Here is a 21,053-nt window from a genome sequence, read left to right on the forward strand (position 1 = left end):
GCATGAGGGTCCGCAGCGTATATTTCTCATAGAAACTGCAATTTCTTACTTCCGTTTTTGTTCTTCTTCTTCCGGGCCAGAGCTTCTTTGGAGTACTCTATTATCTTTGGCGCATTCTGTTTGCTCTAAAAATGGCTTTTTCCGTGACGCTAAGTGAGTTCAAGACCCGGGTCCACGGGTTTACCCGCAAACCCGGGTACCCGCCAGAAAATTAGGATCGGAATGGCGCTTGTAACAGTATCAGGTGTTTCATGAGAGGTCTTCAGAACAACATACTCAGATTTGGGTGTCATTTTAAATTTTTCGCCCTAACTGTGTAAAACCATGAAGTACAAGCCTCAGCTTTTTTCCGACACAAATGGTCGACCATCACAGTTTTAACTGAAATTTTCGACCATCACAGATTTGTCTGAAATTCTCATGATACGTTGCTGTTGACATTACAATAAATCCCTGGGTGCCAATTGTCCATTTGCGCATTCTATTGGGTGGCAAATTAAAACTTGTCCCGCGACGCCAGTTTAGCTCTTTGCTTGAAAAGGACTGTTCAGAACCGAAATAGCCCCGGAAATAGTATCAGGTGTCATTAGAGTGCTGCAGCACATCACACTGCAAAAGTAAAAAAGGGAATATGCAACTTATCAGGGGCAATTTCAAGTACGATTAACAAAGATGATATGTAATATCACGATTTATTTCACAAGGTCCATTGAACATAACGAAAAATATAAACAATATTGCATAAATAAAAACAGACTTCATAGCCTTCTGTGCTTGAGGCGGCACAAGTTAGTAAGATCCCCAAAAATTATGCCATCAATATGCAAGTCAAATAGTAAGCTCTTTTTTTGTTAAAGATACTGCAGAGCTAAAAACAATTTAAGTGATACGCATGGCCGACGCAGGCTGACCCACTTGGAAAAAAGGCATGCAAAATAAAACACTTTTTGGCTATACCACAAAATTGCACCTCCTGCTCTAAATCAACTCATTACACTTGATGCAGGAGATAACACTAATAGAAAACGTGCTTTTACACGGCAGGTTTCAAACAAATCACTCTTTTCTGAGTTTATTCTCTACAAAATTGGCAGGCTGAATTGAATACCAACAATTGCCAAGCCAGGCTCCGAAAGATACCTCTTTAAAATTAAAATTACAACAAAGATGCTTCGTTGACATTTTTGAGTGGTTGCAAAAGCTTATGTAGGGTCAGGGCGGAGAAGAACTGGGCAGGGGAAAAGCTGAACACCCCATATTCCTTCAAATACCATATCCACAGGCATAACAACCATCAAAGATTGTTCTGTCACGGTAAAAACGGTACCTGGTTTTCCCAGGAAGCCTATGGTAAAGACATAAGCCATTCCCAGGGAGTTCCTGGGAAAATCAGGAACCGTTTTTACCGTGGTGGCATCAGCGGTCTGTCACATGATAGTTGTTAAGCCTGTGCAGACAGCATTTGAAGTGAAATATAGGGTGTTCAGTTCTTCCCCTGTCGAGGTCTTCCCCGCCCTGACCCTAAGCGAAAGGCAGTGGCGAAGGTACAAAAATCGCCTAAGATTTTGGTGTATATTATTCACGGAAAGGGTATACCCTTTACCTATAGGTAAACTCGAAAGCAAGGTTCACTTGGCTGCAAACCACCAACCAACCACCACAGGACCACGTTCAGTCCAACTCCGAGTCCAGTTTCAGTTGTCCTTCCATGGCGGGCCCCGCGAGGGATAGGCAGGGTACTTGTCGCACTCCCCGCACAGCACGCGGGCCCCGAGCAGGTCGCCCGAGATGTCCTTGAACACGGCGCGCTTCTGCTTGCGACACGAGTCCTTGCCGTGGGGCAGCTTGTTGTCGGGGAAGCCTGGCGCCTGCCGCAGCAGCACCACGCTCCGCAGCGCCGTCAGCTTGCAGCACCGCAGGCGGGCGGCCAGGTCCGCGAAGTGCCACGGCGTGTCGCCCTCGGACGCGCACGTGATGCGCAGGTCTTGCAGCGTGGCCGCGTGCGCCGCAACCAGCGACAGCACACTGGAAAGAGCAAACACGTTAGGTAATCCACGTTAATTTACAACTCGAGCCACCTTTCAGAAAACCAACATGACTCTCCACAGGGCTGGAAACAGTTCCAGTTTCACACCAGGGTCGGGCCGGGGAAGAACTGGACACCCTAAAATTTACTTCAAATGCCGTGTGCACCGGCTTAACAGCTACCATGTAATGAAACGCTAATGCCACGGAACAACTTCTGATTGTTGGTATGCCTGTGGACACACTGCAAATCCAAGTGTAGGACAGGTCGACACTTTAAAGCGTAGACCAGTTTGTCCTACGCTTGCAAGTGTCGACCAGTTGTGTCCGAGGCTTCGAAGTGTCGATCCCACTCTGTCCGACGCCTGCATGTGTAGGACACTGTTTGTCCTACGGCAAATTACACTGAGTTTCCTATTGTGACCCCACACTTCAGCCGTCGGACATTCTGTGGTCGACACTTGCAGGTGTCGGACAGTGTGTGGTCGACACTTCCAAGCGTAGGACAAACTGGTCAACGCTTTAAAGTGTCGACCTGTCCTACACTTGGATTTGCAGTGCATGGTGTGTCAAGGAAAATATGGGGTGTTCAGTTTTACCACTGTCCAGAAAAGATAAGAGACGGTCTATGGTACAGTTTTTGTTGTACTTTTGTTCTAAAATTCACACATTTGCTTGCAGTTAAGGTTTCCGTAGTTACAAGAAAATTGTCCGCACAGTGCGGACACCTAAACCTTCGTATTACGGACAAAAAAATCCCTATTTCAAACGAAATTCGATCCGCAATATGGCTGCGCAAAACTATCCGTAACCTTACAAACACGGCATCTCCACTGAGAAAACCTTCAAAACGATTTCAGGCCTTACAAAGCAAAGCAGCTGGATAGAACAAAGTATTTTGAGCATACATGCATAAGCTTACAAACAAGATACTTCGTAATTCACGAACCATTTCTTCGTACAACAAACTTAATTGTACGTAAGTACAATGTACGATGTACGTAAGTATGCTCAAAATACACTGAGGAAACCTTACAAACTATTTCAGGCCTTACAAAGCAACACAGTTTGTTGGGACAAAGTTTTTTGAGCATACATAAGCTTCCAAAGAAAATACTTCGTAATTTACAAACTATTTCTTCGTATAACAAAGAAATTTAGTTTGAACGTATGTAAGCTCAAAATACTTCGTGAGGTTTTAAGGGTGTCAATCTTAAGGTTATAAGGGTGCGGAAAGGACTTAAGGGGGCTCATACATGTTAAAAGCACTTTTTTTAAAAAAAATTTTGATGTAGACGGATTAAGATTTTACAATTTCTGTGTTAAAATCCTTTTAGATATTTGAGTAAGCTTCATTTTGGCTGAAGGGAAAGTGACTTTGGACATTTTTTAGAGATTTAGTCGAAACGTTTAAAATTTTGCTTCTCGTAAGATTTTGTTCGCATACTTGCTCAGATCTGTGGGGAAAAAATCAGGGAGACTCATCCCCAGTAGTGTCATAGAATTGACTAGAATGGGCTTTATATCTGCAATAGTTTTCAAGAAAAAAAATAAAAACAATTTTTTTACCAATTTTTTCAACAAATTTTTCAACAAAAAATTGTTTTTATTTTTTTACTTGAAAACTATTGCAGATATAAAGCCCATTCTAGTCAATTTTATGACACTACTGGGGATGAGTCTCCCTGATTTTTTCCCCACAGATCTGAGCAAGTATGCGAACAAAATCTTACGAGAAGCAAAATTTTAAACGTTTCGACTAAATCTCCAAAAAATGTCCAAAGTCACTTTCCCTTAAGCCAAAATGAAGCTTACTCAATTATCTAAAAGGATTTTAACACAGAAATTGTAAAATCTTAATCCGTCTACATCAAATTTTTTTTTAAAAAAAGTGCTTTTAACATGTATGAGCCCCCTTAAGTGTGAGGTGGAACTATGAATACCTGGACGCGGGGCGCAGGGCGACCCACAGCCATCGCAGGCCGCAGTGGTGCGGCGGCAGGGGCGGGAAGGCCACCTCCAGCGGGGCGTCGCTCCAGTCGAGCGCCAGCTTCCGCAGCAGCGGCATGCGCTGCACGCACTCCAGGTGGCGGCGCCGCACGTTGGTCACGTCCAGGCTCTCCAGCTGCAGCGGCAGGTCCGGCACGTCGGCCACGTCCGGGGCCACGTGCACGTGGAGGTGGCGCAGGGCGGGCATCCACGCCACCACCGTCAGGTGCTCCGGACGCGCGTCGTGCAGCGACAGGCACTCGACGCGCAGCGCCGCGCGCAGCAGCACGGCCTCGCACCACTCCGACCAGCCCTCGCACACCAGCCCCACCAGCTTGCGCACCTGCAACAAGTACGCACTCAGCTCAATGACTTTCTCACTAAATTCCAGCGGACTTTTAAAATAAATAACTATGCACTTTTTAAGTATGCACAGGCAGATACGTAAGTACGGTTTGTATCATACTATGCATCACTGTGTACATTTTATGCATCATCCAGCATAAAATTTACACAGAAAGCATAATACAACACCTTGCGTACGTATCCGTACGCAGTGAATTCTCAGTGGTATGTTATGAAGTCAGCTGCACCGCCATAATATGGAACATTATCATTATCACCATAATATGGAGAATCTTCACTGTACAGCATTTAGAATGCACTATAATACATTTAATATTCACCAAAATATGCACACTAAATTCTTATGGACTTTTTTATGCATAGTTATGCATGCACAGATACGTCCATATGTAATATAATAATATTATGCATCACTGTGTACATTTTATGCAGGAAGATGCATAAAATGTACACAGTGATGCATAATTTTATACGTACCTTATGGACGTTTCTGCGCATGCATAACTATGCATAAAAAATGCGTCCTTATGCATTTAAAAAGTCCATAAGAATTTAGTGTGTGGAGAATTTTCTTCAGTAAGAGACATGTAGACTGAACAGAGCAAAGTCGGTGGCCAGTTCGCTTGCCACAAAAATGGGCAAGCCAGAATGGACAACACCACACCTTACCTTGGCCAGGCCGGGGTCCTCCAGGACGGCAGCCATTTCCTGCGAGTACTCCGTGCGCAAGCAGAGCTCTGCGAAATCGCGGCACTCTGAGGGACTGAAGGCGGTCCCGGCTTGAGGGGCTTCGGGGTTCTTCACATGGCAAGTGCGAAAAAAAAAAAAAAATATTAAAGAATGGCGTCTCACCTTCAGGAACATGTGAACGATGATGTGAACCAAATCTCACGCGTTTCGCATTTAGAGTATTTTGAGCAGAAATGTCTACAACCGTGTGATACTTTGTAGAGAGAAAAGAAATGTTTTGAGCAACGAAGACAACACTTTCAAGTACTTGATAGGTACCGAGCAGCGCATGGGCTTTTAAAATGGTCCACGAGATTAACGAGGTCTTTGCTCGAAACACTTGCAATTGACCACACAACAGCACACTCTGAGCACGTAACTAACTTTCTACTCAGAAACAAGGTACTCGTTCAAACAAGGATAATACTTGGTATTTACTAAGAAAGAAGCATTAATTTTCTTTGCAAAACTACTGACGAAAATAAATTCTTCGGCCACTTGTGTCCGACGCTTGGAAGTGTCGACCACACAGTGTCCGACGCCCTCAAGTGTCGACCACAGCATGTCCGACGGCTGAAGTGTGGGGCCACAATAGGAAACTCAATGTAATTTGCCGTAGGACAAACAGTGTCCTACACATGCAGGCGTCGGACACAGTGTACTCGACACTTCAGAGCGTCCGACAGCTGGTCGACACTTACAAGCGTAGGACAAACTGGTCTACGCCTTTAAGTGTCGACCTGTCCTACACTTGGACTTGCAGTGTAATATTTATTAACATTAATTACGTGAGGCGTGCCTTACTTTGACCACGGCCCCGTCTCGCTGCACGGCCTCCTGGGGCGGGTTGGGAGGGGAATCCGCTGGTGGCGGGGCTTCCAGCACCGGTGACGCCTGCGGCTGCTCATCGCAGTCGTTGCTGGCCGTCTGCAGCAGCTGCCCCAGCAAGGCGCACCGGGCCTGCAGCAGGCTGGCGGCGTCCTGCAACTGCCGCACTTCTTCCGGCTGGGCTAACTTCACCTGCACTGTGAAACCAAAGATGGAGAAATGAACACTTGAAATGCGGACGTGTGCACACTACATTCTAGTGGACCTTTCTGTTCCACACATGGATTTGCAGTATAGTTAAGAGTCTACGAAGCATCGCTTTTGAAATACGAAGAAAACGAAGTCATTACAAACTCAACGATGAATAGTTTCGTATTACGGTGCGACATCCTTCGCAATATGAAGTGGGGCAAACCAGGGCCATTCAACAGCGCCCAAAATGGACCATCGACGATTTGACCCATTTTTGGCTCAAATGTTACCTACCCATAGGTTAACATCGGGGTAAAATTTCAGCCACCTAGGTGTCGTTTCATAGGAGTTATGGGCAATCTTAGTTTTTGACTTTTTTTCTTAAGTGGTTTTTGACCAAATTGCTACATTTTCCAAAAATCCCTCTCAAGTCCACAGTTTTGCCCCTAGTTGGCTGAAAACTCGTTCCCCATTATAAAATTGCATGAGGAATTCGATTTCAGGGCCCAAACGGACCCCTGGGCAGTCTATCATAGAGAAAAACGCCAGTTTTGACGAAAAATCACTTTTTTTAAGGTTTTACGTCGGTGCGTTTTAAACCTACACCCGAATCCAAACTTGGTCAACTCAATGCGGGAAATCGTACCTCACACTACCACCTAAAATAGCACGGCTCGACATTTGGGTGGTATGGGTATGGTTTGGGCGCTGCAGCCTTGGGAACTTTTAAATTATGAAAAACTAGCAAATTCCTCCTTACGACGAGGTCAACCCTCCTGCATTGGCTGTTTCGGGTTCAACTGAGGCCCCGCGATAAGATTTAAGTGAGAAAGGTCCTTCTTACCCCTCACTACCATCACTGACCTTCTGAGAAGCGCACTGAGGTCACTTCTTGGTCCATGGCTGCAGCCAAAATGACAGAATTGACGAAACGCCTGAAGGGTAGGCAACTTATCCTACGCGCCTAAGGGTAGGCAAATTATCCTACGCATGAGGGGGGCTGTTCTGGTCTAATAAAACATGTAGTCGAACATCTGCTTCTTATATTTTGAAGAGGATTATGATCACAATTTCGACAAATTTGGCAGTTAGATAAAATACTAAGCTAGGTACATAACTTGGCTCATTATACATTGAGCTAATGTCGTAAATTGCTGATCATTACACTAAACTAAGAACACAACTTTGCTTAACACATGAGAAAAAGTCCAGACGACCGTCCGGGAACACCGCTCCCGGACAAATCCGATTTTCCGATTTCGCCTCACAGAATTGTCACGATCATGAGACATATTTTTTTGGAACCTCCTCAAAGGAAGACGCAAGTTACTTTTTGAACGGACCTCGTACGATGAATTTGGTACGGAAACATGATTCCTGGACGGTCGTCAGAGACATGTCCAGTCCGGGAACACCGTTCCCATACGTAAGAGCAGCCCCGCAAGCTAAATGAGGGTATTTTCGGATTCAGCGGAGCGGATCGAGTCTTGACACGGCCCGATTCTGCTGCACGTCAAGAAGGCCGTGTGGAAATCGGGTTGGTTGTAACAGCTCAAAACAGGTCGAAAAGTAAGGGAATGGCCTGGGGTCCCTCCGCTGATTCCTTAAATACCCTCATTTAGCTTGCTGACCCGCTTTTACGTACGGAAACGGTGTTTCCGGACTGAACATGTCTCTAAGGACCGGCCGGGTACACGGTTCACGGACTCAAAAACGGCCATACAAGCTTCAAACTGAGATATTTTGCGTTTTCTTCCTTATTTTCGAAAAATAAAATGATTCTGGCACTCACTTTGATCGGGACCGTGTTCCCATATGTACTGCGTTCCCGCGTCCGATGTGTCGTTGGCGTCCACACGGGAGCCCCGTTCCCGTCAATGGGCATAGCTCTTGCGACCGTCCGGGCACGGGGTCCCGGGATTTTTTTTTTCGGCTGGTTGGTTTTTGTTATTGCATGATTCGTGCTTATATCTAGTCGTGAGGTCTGGGAGATGCAGGATGCAGGGTTTGGTCAAAGTAGACTCCGGTGCTGAGCGGAAGTTTGCCCAAAACGAGTCCGCTCTGCAAACTGTACAGAGTGCTCAGTACACTCTATTTGGAGTGTACTCATAAGCACACTCCTGTGAGAGTGTGCTCAGCTGAGTACACTCTAACGAAAGTGTGCTTAGCTGAGTACACTCTAACGAAAGTGTGCTTACCTGAGTACACTCTAACGAGAGTGTGCTTAAGTCGGCACAATTCATGCAGCTGAGTACACGTTCGTGGGAGTGTACTTGTGAGTACACGCTGAAGAGAGTGTACTCATGAGTACACGCTAAAGATAGTGTACTCATGAGTACACTCTAAAGAGAGTGTACTGAGTACACTGTTGAGTTTGCAGAGCGGTCGTGAATGTGTTAAGCAAAGTTGTGTTCTTAGTTTAGTGTAATGATCAGCAATTTACGACATTAGCTCAATGTATAATGAGCCAAGTTTTGTACCTAGCTTAGTATTTTATCTAAATGCCAAATTTGTCAAAATTGTGATCATTATCCTCTTCAAAATATGAGAAGCAGATGTTCGACTACATGTTTTATTAGACCAGAACAGCCCCTCTCATGCGTAGGATAATTTGCCTACCCTTAGGCGCGTAGGATAAGTTGCCTACCCTTCAGGCGTTTCGTCAATTCTGTCATTTTGGCTGCAGCCATGGACCAAGAAGTGACCTCAGTGCGCTTCTCAGAAGGTCAGTGATGGTAGTGAGGGGTAAGAAGGACCTTTCTCACTTAAATCTTATCGCGGGGCCTCAGTTGAACCCGAAACAGCCAATGCAGGAGGGTTGACCTCGTCGTAAGGAGGAATTTGCTAGTTTTTCATAATTTAAAAGTTCCCAAGGCTGCAGCGCCCAAACCATACCCATACCACCCAAATGTCGAGCCGTGCTATTTTAGGTGGTAGTGTGAGGTACGATTTCCCGCATAGAGTTGACCAAGTTTGGATTCGGGTGTAGGTTTAAAACGCACCGACGTAAAACCTTAAAAAAAGTGATTTTTCGTCAAAACTGGCGTTTTTCTCTATGATAGACTGCCCAGGGGTCCGTTTGGGCCCTGAAATCGAATTCCTCATGCAATTTTACGCTGGGGAACGATTTTTCAGCCAACTAGGGGCAAAACTGTGGACTTGAGAGGGATTTTTGAAAAATGTAGCAATTTGGTCAAAAACCACTTAAGAAAAAAAGTCAAAAACTAAGATTGCCCATAACTCCTATGAAACGACACCTAGGTGGCTGAAATTTTTCCCCGATGTTTACCTATGGGTAGGTAACATTTGAGCCAAAAATGGGCCAAATCGTCGATGGTCCATTTTGGGCGCTGCTGAATGGCCCTGGTTTGCCCCAAGTATTTCTTCGTATTACGAAGTAATTCTACGATGGATTGCTTCGAAAAACTAGGCGGGAACGCTACAATACATTAAGTTTCTTTTAAGAGTTGTTCGCACTCTGAAAACTTTAAAAACTGTTGAGCTCTACAACCAACAGCAACATAAGGAAAGTTAGAGCATTCATACGCTCACAAAAGAAATTCGTACTTTATGGAGTGTCTCTTCGAACAAGAAACTGAACGTTCGAGTCTTTCTACAGTAATTCAACAACACCTTCGTTTTCTTCTTTCTTGTGAAGAATGCCTCGTAGGCTTTCAAGAGTATGTTCAGATTCTTGAGTGTGCTCGACACTGAGAAAACGTTACAAACTATTTCAGGCCTTACAAAGCAAAGCGGTTTGTTAGAACAAAGTATTTTGAGCATACATAAGCTTGCAAAGAAAATACTTTCGTAATTCTCGAACTATTTCTTCGTATAACAAAGTAAATTAGTTTGAACGTATGCTCTGTAAGCACTGAGAAAATCTTACAAACTATTTTGGGCCTTACAAAGAAAATAAGTTTGTGTAAAAAAGTATTTTGAGCATATATAAGCTTACAAAGAAAATACTTCTTAATATACGAACTATTTCTTTGTATAACAAAGTATATTAGTTTGTAATATGTATGCTCAAAATACATCGTTAGGTTTAAAGAGTGAGGTTTTAAGGGTGGAAATACTTATTGAGGTTTACAGCGTACATACTTGGTTGGACGGCAAGTCGACCCGCGTCCACCGCGGCCCGCAGCTCCGCCTCGGCGTCCTCCACGCGCCGCAGCCGGTGCCTCCACTGGTCCAGCAGGGCGTCCGCCGCGCCCTTCACGTCCTGCAGCGCGCGCACCGCGTGCCGCACGGCCGTCGCGGCCTCCTGCAGCCCCCGCAGCCGCGCCGCCGCAGTGGCGCTCTGCTCCGCGCGCAGCTTGCGCAGCGAGCAGAGCGAGTGGTCTCGGTCCTCGCAGTCGTCGGTGGCGGCCTTGCTGCAGTCGCGGCACCACAACCACAACCTGCGGCAAACGAACACGTTCTCAGCCAAGGGGAAATAACTCCAGCCAAATTTGTGCACCGAAATTCATCAAATGTGTCAAATTCACTGAAATTCATCGAAATTTGACTGCAATTCATCGAAATTCGACTGAAAAAATCATCGAAATTCGACTGAAAAAAATCATCAAAATTTGACTGGAACTCATAAGATTTGTACACCAAAATTCAGTTATTTCGCCTCGCTCTCAGCCTCTTGTTGACTTTATCGTCAGTAACCAGGTACTAAAGCCTACAACAATAATACTTAGTATTTTCTTCTTAGATACGAACAATTCAGTGCACAAAATTATGTGCGAATTATTTTTTTGTCAATAAGTACTAACAAAAAGGCAGATAATCCGAACAAAAGTCAAAAGTACATTTTACTGTTGCACAAGAAATCAGAGGTACTATCGACAAAATGTCAATACCGTGTACTTTAAGTCAATGGTCTGTCTGAGAGTGCACTGTAAAAGAGTACACATACATGCTTGGATAGATAGGACTAGTCGAGTGTATCTGATCATCTACTTGCAGACACACTCTTATTTAGAGTGCACATGACAGGCACACTCTGTTTTAGTTTGCAAGTTGAGTTTCAGGTTGTACTTTCAAGCATGCAGTTTTGTTAGGGAACAGGTTCGAATTAGGGAACTCCGAAACATTCCGGGCTGTTCGTTACGGAAAGTTTAAGTAAATAAATAAATGAATTACAGGGGATTCTGGTCCTTGATTTCCTTTCTCACCTCTGATCCGAGCACCGATCCTCTTTCTCAATCAGTTTGAGGAGAAAAAAGTTGTCGGGCAGTGAGCCAACCGGCTCGGCGAATTCCTAGACAGAAACAGATTAATTTACTTTCGACAACTTCCCCGAGTAAAAATAGAAGGCTGCAGATAGGCTGACGCTTGGCTGACGCATGGCTGTATGGACCGTTTTTTGGCTGTATGCATGGCTGCCGTGGCTGCCTTGCAGCCATGTCGCAGCCATAGCGATGTCCTGGACTTGCAGCCATGCACGCTGCAATGGCTGGTCTGGCTGTTTCACGGAGCGCTTTGGCTGTGGAACGCTTCAGAAGCTGCGCACAGAAGCCTTTTGGCTGCCCGAAGCAGCCTATAAACGCTGCCACGCACAGCCAACTTAGCTGCAGTGGCTGTAGGCTGCGCGTCGCAGCGTGTTGGCTGCTGGCGCCAGCCCTGCCGTGGCTAGACGTTACAGCCATGTAGGCTGCAATGGCTGTAGGCTGCGCGTCGCAGCGTGTTGGCTGCTGGCACCAGCCCTGCCGCGTAGACGTTACAGCCATGTAGGCTGCAATGGCTGTAGGCTGCGCGTCGCAGCGTGTTGGCTGTTGGTGCCAGCCGGGCCGCGGCTGGACTTTACAGCTATGTAGGCTGCCATGGCTGTAGGCTGCGCGTCGCAGCGTGTTGGCTGTTGGTGCCAGCCGGGCCGCGGCTGGACTTTACAGCTATGTAGGCTGCCACGGCTGTAGGCTGCGCGTCGCAGCGTGTTGGCTGCTGGCGGCAGCCAGGCCGCGGCTGGACTTCGCAGCCAGGCGGGCTGCAATGGCTGTAGGCTGCGCACTGCGCGTCGCAGCGTGCTGGCTGCCGGATGCAACCGGGCTACGGCAGGACTATACAGCCATATAGGCTGCAATGGCTGTAGGCTACGGATGCAGCATGGTGGATGCTGGCGGTAATCAGGCGCACTCCTTGATTAAAGGGTTATAAAAAATAGAAAAAAATAGAATGGGTGCTTGGTATGCTGATATTTGAGTTGAATACGTTAACATACATAAGCCATGCAAGTTTCGTAAAAATCGGGACACTTTTTTGTTATCTTTGATATCTCGGGAACGGAAAGTCCTAGATGAAATTACTTAGCAGATTTGGATCTGGAACGGTGTTGGGACCCTAGAAAATCTACTAAGGGATCCATAGAACTTCAAAGGGCGTAACAGGCCCCCTCAAAGGTCGTCATGGGGACCTTCATGTACTAAGGAGTGAAGCCTAGTAGCGATATGAGTGCTGCCGATGGCATCCACGAAGCTGCAGGCTGCAGCCGAGATGTGGCTGTGACCCGCAGCTTCATAGCTGCCAGGGGCAGCGTGGCCCGGGCGAAAGAAGGCTGCCTGGAGCATCCTGAAGGCTGCGGGGTGCAGCCTACAGCAGCGCCTCACAGCCTCTAGGCTTCCGGGGGCAGCGTGGCCCGGGCGAAGGAAAGCTGACTGGGGCATCCTGAAGGCTGCGGGGTGCAGCTTAGAGCAGTGCCTCGCAGCCTCGTGGCTGCTGGGGGCAGCGTGGCTCGCGAAGGAAGGCTGCCTGGAGCATCCCGTAGGCTGCGGGGTGCAGCCTAGAGCAGCGGGGGCAGGGCCGACTCGGCTCCAAAGGGACACTTCAATGGCTGGCAGGTGCAGCCAGAGAGGCTGCAGCGGCTGTGGATGGCTGGATTTTGGCTGACGTATGTCCGAATACAGCCAATGTCTGCAGCCGTCCGAGATCCATCCGAGCGCTCTCAGGCACCCGGAGGAAGCCAGCCTGCAGCCAATCTGCAGCCTATAATTTTCTCTCGGGTCAGTTCACACAGCAAAAACGGTTCCAGGTTTTCCCAAAAACCTTTCTGGAAAGACTTACAAAAGGCTAAAACGCTTGGGTACCAGGAACCGTTTTTGACGTGATGGCAATAATCATTCACACAGCAACCGTTTGGAGACGTATGGACGTAACGTATGGAGACCTCCAATAGAGAACTTAGTTCAGTTCATGGTGGCTCAGCTACGTTTTATCACCCAAAATTGGACAAAGACCGTTCTCTCACACCAATTAAGGCAATAAAGGGTTATCTGGTAATGAATAGGTAGATAGAAGTAAACAAGGTTGTATCACCCAAAGTTGAGTGAGGAAACCTTCATCACCCCAGTTTGGTGACAAATTGATTGTCACCCAGATTCGGGTGAAAAAAAAAGACCTTGACCAAAATTTAAGTCGGTGTAGTCTCTCGTTTCAAGAACAAAAAGCAGAAAAAGTAACGACTTACCTGCTGACACAGTGGACACACTTGCTTCCCTCTTGTTGAGATGCACTGAAGGCACACCGTGTGCCCACAGGGGATACACTTCGGCCTCCTCCTCGCACTATCAAGCTTCTCCACACAAATGACGCACTCCATCTCAAAGCTGAAACAAGGTGAAAACAGCGTACAGTAACGGATAGGGGAAGAAAACCGAGTTCATTGCAAATTCGGTGGCAAGGTTGCTCGCCACAACACTGGCAAGCCGTAAAGAATGCCAAACATTGGGAAGCCTGGCCCTCGTATACTCCCCAGCTTGCGAAACACTGATGAAGCTAAAGCGTAACACTCTGCTAGAGTCAAGCATACACTCTCAGACTCGTATTGACTATTTATCTCTTACCATTAAGGTTTTTGTGCAAACGTAATATGTACTATTTTCTCTATGGCTATGCACAATTTTGTTCATTGTATAATGTTTTTAGACCATTAAACCGGACTTTTTGTCATTTGCAATGTACTTTTCAATTTATACATTATCTATTGACAATTATATCCTTAAAACAATCAAAATTGTGCTTAGTTAAGGAGAAAATAGTACATTTTACGTTTGCTCCAAAAACGCTATAGGCAAAAGATAAAAAAGTCCATATTGGTCTGAGCGTGTAAAGTTACGCTTGAAGATGTTACGCTTGAAATGAAGCAAACTCTGGAAATTCCCCCACGCATTTAGGTAGGCGGAATCTTTGAGGAAGAGCCTATTACGCTTGATTTCAAGCGTAAACTGATTACGCTTGAAAACAGAGGGTAATACTACGCTTTAATTTTACAAGTGAATATTGGCAAACTAATGAGGATTTCGGGTCACACCTTGCCAACTTTTCGCATGCTAAAGGGGTTGCCTGGTACGGAAGTACGGGAAAAAGTACGGAACGTCCGTACGTACTTGTCCTACAAGAACTCATGTAATCGGATACGGAAAAATAGTATACGCAAGTTCCGAATAGTAGGACGACATGTACGGACGGTCTAGGCAAATTTTTGACCAGTCATGCTCCGTACTTTTTCAGAACTTTTTTTCTCGCAGTGTTAATAAGTACAAAGTCCTGGTTCTTAGGCTCGTTTAGACTGGAGAAATTGAACCGGAGAAATCAAATTCTCTGGGCTGAAATTGCCTCTGATGTCATGATCTTACTTGCGTCAGAATCCTCTCCGCTTCCGAAAAGACTTTCCCCAATCTAGATCATAGAACTCGTGGATCTCTTTGATCGTTTTTTTCCCCAAAGTTAGTCGACAAGCTGTCTCTTAGACCAAATGATTCGTCATGAGGTCTTTTCATTGAAAGAAAGTACTATCATACTTGAGCTTTTCGACTTATCTTCGCATCGTCCGACTCAAGTTCTCCTGCACGCCTACTTCACAGTTCCTTTCCTATTTCTTGAAGCGTTTTCAAAGTCGCACTTACCTTAGGAAATTCAACCAAGTAGTTCGTATTCATTTGTCCTCGATTCAGAATAGCATCACTTATCTCTACAGTATGCAATTTTTGACACCTTGAGACATAACCCTTCCCACCCACATGTGGCGCGGCGTTACGCTAGGCTAAGTGAGAACCCCCACCCTCTCTCACAGCGTAACCACGAGACCTCACATGGCGTAACGTTACGCAAAATTTCTCAGGTAAACACCATTACCCTCGTGAATGAACTATTCTAATCGTCGCCGACTGAGAAACAAGGAGAATCACAAAACCGGAAATGGCGCCGGCAACTTAACCTCACTCAGCCGTCCGAGTACATCATTTAAAAAGTTTTTCGATTCGACACTCTTTCAAAGTCTACCAAATACTTTAAGCCAAAGGAAAGAAATATATTTGTCAGCACTACTGACGATCTACTCCCTACTCCCGATCTACTTTATTTCCGGTTTTGTGATTCTTCTTGTTATTTAGTCGAAGACGACTAGAATGGTCTATTGCCTGTACCTTTGGAACGTGTTCTCACAAATTGTGCTTTTAGCGTACCGTTACGCTGACTCGAACCCCCGTGCCCCTCTATTCCGCAGCGTTCCGCTCAACAAAAAACCAGTCTCCCCCCTTTGGAGTATTTTCCCACAACTCTTGAAACTGAAGGAATAACAGACGTAAGTGCACAATTTTCGTCCCCTCGCCTGAGGAGGGGTTCCAAGGGGCAGCCATCTTTACCCCCTCCTCAGGCGAGGGGGCGGCAGTTGTGCACTTGTGTTCTTCTTCCTTCCGTTTCAAAAGTCGTGGAAGTACCCTATCGACGCTTGCGCTCGTCGCCGAGTGAGGAACAAAAGTAATCAGAAAGTTAGGAACCAGCAGGAACGTGCCTACTAGTACCTGGCTTATGGTTAATGTTTGTTCCACTCTGGATGACGTTCAAAAGAATCTATGTTTGGCGTAACGTATGCAATAGATGTCCCCTACTAATAGTAAGAAAATATGCACAGTTGCTTTTCTTAGGGCTTAAAGTTTTGCATCCACATAGGATACTAGAGAAAACAGCTGGGACGAATGTTTAGAAGAAATCCAGGAGAATAGACGTCGGACTGCAGAAGAAAGGTTCACTTGGATGCTTCGTGCTTCTTAGATCCTAAAAGCCTTCGAAGCATGTTTCATAGCCTTGGAGAATAGCTTCGTGTAATGAAGAGACATGCTTCGTATTACTAAGTATTTTGCTCCCTAAAACGAAGCGATTCTTCGTTGAGATTTTACTGCGCAGGTCCTTTCCCCGCCTCTCTCTCTCTCTCTCGCGCGCGTCCACTATACTTCGATGAAAACCCAGACCGGAAGTACTGGGGTCATCGGGCCAATACAAAGACATTCACGAGACCGGGCGACACGCTGGAACTCAGCAAACTCAACAGTGTGCTCAGCACACTCTGTTCAGCACACTCTGAAGCGCGGTGCTCCGGGACACTGCTGGATTGTGTTGAAGAGTGCCGATGGAGCAGAGCAGTAGAGTGTTGGCGGTATGAACGCCGTCAACGCAGATTTCTTGAATTTAAGTTAAGTTAGATAAGGCATCGGTTGGTCGGGACGGCGCCATGACTTGTTTGATGTTTTGCAACATTTTCGGCTGCCTTCCAGGCCGTGTTGGCTTTAGTGAAGGGACACTAAAGTGACCTATGCTCGGTCACGCGGACGGCTCTCCGCGTGGCTGGGTGTGCGTCACGCACAGACTTTGAACGCAGGGCTGCCTCGCGCTGGAGGCAGCGAGCAGCGAAGATCCCTTCACTAGGGCTGGCACCGATGGTTAGCGTAAGGGAGTTTGCGGGCAGTGTCGTGGTAGCGCTGCGTTATCAGCCAGAGTCGAAGGGCTGGAGCGTGGCGCTCCGGGCACTTCGGGGACAGTCGAGACAGAGCGTCAGAGAGTGTGGTTGTGATCTGCTAGTGTAACCTTGTAAGAGTTTGCGAAATATATATAAGTCTTATGATCAACTTCGTTGCGTTCTTGACTTGAAACACCGAACACTGCGGGCACCCCACACGGAGACAAAGTTTTAAAATATAGAGAGTGTAACTATTCAGAGTGTTGTGTTGTTATTCTCCCTATGCCTTCATTCACACTCGACTCGAGTACTCGGAGGATACCCAGTGCCGTGCAGACCGTGGGCGGCTACACCGCTGCCCTGTGACTGTCAGCGCAGTGTAAAATCCGAACCGAGCCGAAACGGCTTGTCCCGGACCGGACACTCGCGGGCCGGCGAAAGGAGATAATGAGCTTGAGCAGCGCGCCGCGCTGGCGAAAGTAAACACTAAACAACACCCACACGCTCAGACCTATATGGACTTTTTTCTCTCTTGCTTATAGCGGTTTTTGAGCAAACGTAAAATGTACTATTTTCTCCTTAACTATCCACATATGTAGTAACGAATCTTAGTCTCCCCAAACATCTATCTCTCTCCCTCCGAGCATCTTTCTCTCTCACTCACACTCTCACTCTCTGCCGACCTTCACCAAGCGAGCACCAGCCACCTCACCGAGCGACCACCCGACTTTCTCTTACTCTCTCCCTCCCCCCCTCGCGCTCTCTCTCTCTCTCTCTCTCTCTCTCTCTCTCTCTCTCTCACGGCCACCGTTTCACCCCTTCCACAACCCCTTGGCCATCAGCGGCGCGGGTATAAAAGAAGCTGACCGCTGTCCGTCAAGTCAGTCGTGTACGGTTCCCTCCCATTGCAAGAAGGTAATAAACACACTAAGCCCACCTCACGACTCTTCACTGGCCACCCTGTCCGAGACAGAACCACGCTGACCGAGATCACACGAACACCCATAAGACGGAGTTAGGTCTGCGAGCATGTCTCAATAGACCAACACAGGCTCAAATATCTACTCGACAAGCAACACACACACCGCCACCACCAGGACACACGCCGACACCTACAACCAGCCACCGATCGTCGCCCCCGCCGCCCGAGAGACGTCCAAGACCCCCACCAACAACAGAGAGGCCAGCTTCACCAACCCTGGCTGCCCGCTCAGACTCCAAGACGACACCCAGACAACGCCGAATGTCAGTATCATTTGCACCTGTTTTAGACGAGGGGGTAAACACTCCGCTGAACCTTGTACAGACTACTCCCTATTACGGAGTATTACACTTGTATTACGCATGTATTACGCCTCGATTTCATGGAAAAATGACATTTTTTGATACTTTTGGTCCCAAAATGTATTACTATTACGCGTATTACGGCGTAATACCCGACTTTTGTGTACAGGGTATTACGCAAGTGTTTACCCCCTCGGTTTTAGAGAGCCAGCCAGAACTGACAGCCCCACCCACACGGCGCCGCCATTCATCAGTGTCTGAGACTCGGACACCACAGAAGCCCGGCACGAAGGACTCAACACGCCCAGACGCTGCACCTGCTACCCGCGGCAGGTCTCCCTCTACATCCAGACCGGCAACCCCCACACCGCGGGTCGCCACCCCGCCCCCGCCGCCGTCCAGACAACCATCACCGCCTCCTGAACATGCAGCACCCCGTGACCGCTCCCGGTCACCAGTGGCAACGGAGCGTCGTTCACGATCACCAGCAGCACGACGAAGACGCCGCAAGTACATCAGCAGGCGCGAGTGCAGTACTGACAGCAGTACCTCCTCCTCCTCAACCAGCAGCACTTCAAACTAATACCCTTACTTCATCCCTTTTTCTGTACTTTTATAATTTATTTTTTTTAGCACAATTTTAAATTTTAAGCTCTCATTTATTTTCTTAATCAACTATATTTTAAATTTCGGTGATTGGTTTGAATTTCTTTTATGAGGACATAAAAATAATTAGGGCTGGGAGGAATCTGTAGTAACGAATCTTAGTCTCCCCAAACATCTATCTCTCTCCCTCCGAGCATCTTTCTCTCTCACTCACACTCTCACTCTCTGCCGACCTTCACCAAGCGAGCACCGACTTTCTCTTACCGTGAAACGGGGTAACTTCGGACACATTTGAGAGTTTTTTTTGAAATTGTGAAAGTTGTGGTGCTGTCATGGACTTGAGGGTTAAAATTTATCATCTACGCCCCTTTTAGCTTCGTTTTGGCGCTTATTTCAAATTTTGCACCTCACCTTTTTACAGTGGAGGGTCCGAAGCAGTGTCCGAAATTACCCCGTGTTTTGGGTAATTTCGGACCCCTAGGAAAAACGACTTTCGTTTGTTTTTGGGTCCCAAAATCGATCCTGTCTCTTTCTAAAGTGCTAATATGATTATGTGAGAAATTCGTAAGGGTTTAGATGTAAAAGTAAGGTAGGGGTGGTCATTCATACATAATTTTAAGTCATGTTTTGCTTCGATTTGAGAAATAGTGGGTGGAACTAGTAGAGCCATTTAGAACGCTTCTATTTGTTAGTTTTTGACCGATTAGCTTTCACAGGCAGCTCGGGCCATACTTTATTACGCGAAAGGAATCTTAAATCTGCCTCTACAAGATTACATACGTCACATACATGCATATAAAAGACAAGTAGTCGTGTCGTATGTACGGTTAGGAAGATACAGGGGCTCAGTGGAAAGCGTTGCATAGTAAACCGGCGAGCTATGCAGCCATTCGCCAAGTCCACCTCTCATGTCACATGAAAGAAAATTAATCACAAAACAGTCTTTGACACTAAGGTAGAAACGCACATAAAAAAATAAGTATAAAAGATGTAGCTTTGCCCCATTTTCATGAAATTCGAAGTTTACAAAGAAACCGCTGTAACAATTGAGGATTCTCGTTGTTATTGGATTATCTTCAACTTTCAGAAGAGCTCTTGAGCTTCCACCACTCAAACCCCGCGAAATTGGAAGTGTTTAGGACATACCCCCTCTCCCTGGCGTGACGTTTGTATGTCCGAAATTTCCCCGTAAAGTAGCATTTTTTAGTTTTGAGCCCATAAAACCATACTATTTGACCCAGGTGATTGAAAATTTGACACAGTATGCTCTTAACATGATTGAATCGACAAAAAATCCCCTCATGAACCGGCCATGAACTTTCGGCTTGCCAGTCAAAGTTTTTATGCATAAAGCGAATTTAGGTAAAAATGGTTAAATACAAAAACCACTATTTCTCCTGGAGTTTGCCCCTGATTTGGCCTCCGGGTGATTGATCAGATGGTTTTAAGTGTGGCCGATGCGATGCGCGCAACGGGACAAGCCTCCAAGTTGGCCGTTAGATGGGAGCATCATCACAATGCTTCCGGGCAGAGTTGTCCGAAATTACACCGAGTGTCCGAAATTACCCCGTTTCACGGTACTCTCTCCCTCCCCCCCTCGCTCTCTCTCTCTCTCTCTCTCACGGCCACCGTTTCACCCCTTCCACAACCCCTTGGCCATCAGCGGCGCGGGTATAAAAGAAGCTGACCGCTGTCCGTCAAGTCAGTCGTGTACGGTTCCCTCCCATTGCAAGAAGGTAAAACACACTAAGCCCACCTCACGACTCTTCACTGGCCACCCTGTCCGAGACAGAACCACGCTGACCGAGATCACACGAACACCCATAAGACGGAGTTAGGTCTGCGAGCATGTCTCAATAGACCAACACAGGCTCAAATATCTACTCCACACATACTTTGGAAAGATACTGGACTGGACAAGGGTCACACCCCTACCACACCCCTAAGACGCAACTTCCGACCGGAAAACTACTGGACAAAGGCCACACCCCCACTTACTCCAGTTCACCCTAACCGACTGAGATATAACGCGACGGACGGACTAGCGGAAGGGCAGTTGGAGACCGGGACGGCAACCGAGGCGCACGCTGCGCAAACCGACGCCCTGCGAGCCGCCAAAGACTTCAGTGACTACAAAGCAGCCCAAGTCTCCGCGGGAACAGCGGACAAGGACGAGGTCGCCCGGCTGCAAACCCTACTGGTCAGCATGCAAATGGGCATCGCACTTCAAGCAGCAAACCCCACCCACACACCGCGTCCGCGCCGAGCCACCAACGTGAGGGCCATCACGGCGACGGGAGAGACCGCAGCAGAG

The 21,053-nt window shown here is 47.0% G+C and overlaps 1 protein-coding gene across 23 annotated transcripts; it reads right to left on the reverse strand.

Annotated features, from left to right (window-relative positions):
* Window positions 1-673: 673 nt before the first annotated feature.
* Window positions 674-16,462, reverse strand: LOC117646231. 23 transcript variants are annotated; one of them, XM_034387045.1, is made up of 9 exons: window positions 16,005-16,046; window positions 15,540-15,680; window positions 13,583-13,721; window positions 11,298-11,383; window positions 10,234-10,532; window positions 5,914-6,134; window positions 5,050-5,178; window positions 3,969-4,357; window positions 674-2,025 (listed from the first exon to the last, which is right to left on the reverse strand). In XM_034387045.1, exons 3-9 carry the CDS (start codon window positions 13,712-13,714, stop codon window positions 1,695-1,697), a joined length of 1,587 nt encoding a protein of 528 aa, XP_034242936.1. In that variant the 5' UTR covers window positions 13,715-13,721; window positions 15,540-15,680; window positions 16,005-16,046; the 3' UTR covers window positions 674-1,694. The 23 variants fall into 23 exon arrangements, with proteins under 23 accessions (XP_034242936.1, XP_034242943.1, XP_034242935.1 ...); XM_034387052.1 differs by lacking the exon at window positions 16,005-16,046 and adding an exon at window positions 15,834-15,961 and having other exon boundaries at window positions 15,579-15,680; XM_034387044.1 differs by lacking the exon at window positions 16,005-16,046 and adding an exon at window positions 15,834-15,961.
* Window positions 16,463-21,053: the final 4,591 nt, after the last annotated feature.

Source organism: Thrips palmi, unplaced genomic scaffold, assembly GCF_012932325.1.
Source record: "Thrips palmi isolate BJ-2018 unplaced genomic scaffold, TpBJ-2018v1 HiC_scaffold_19, whole genome shotgun sequence".
Classification (NCBI taxonomy): domain Eukaryota; kingdom Metazoa; phylum Arthropoda; class Insecta; order Thysanoptera; family Thripidae; genus Thrips; species Thrips palmi.

Bases quoted from the DNA above. Each gene is read 5' to 3' on its own strand.
- LOC117646231 (XM_034387039.1), bottom strand. From the start codon at position 14,520: ATGAGTTCTTGTAGGACAAGTACGTACGGACGTTCCGTACTTTTTCCC. The intron at 10,533-11,297 runs GTGAGAAAGGAA...CGTTTGCCGCAG, and splicing joins GATCGGTGCTCGGATCAGAG to GTTGTGGTTGTGGTGCCGCG. The intron at 2,026-3,968 runs GTATTCATAGTT...TGCTCTTTCCAG, and splicing joins GCCCTGCGCCCCGCGTCCAG to TGTGCTGTCGCTGGTTGCGG.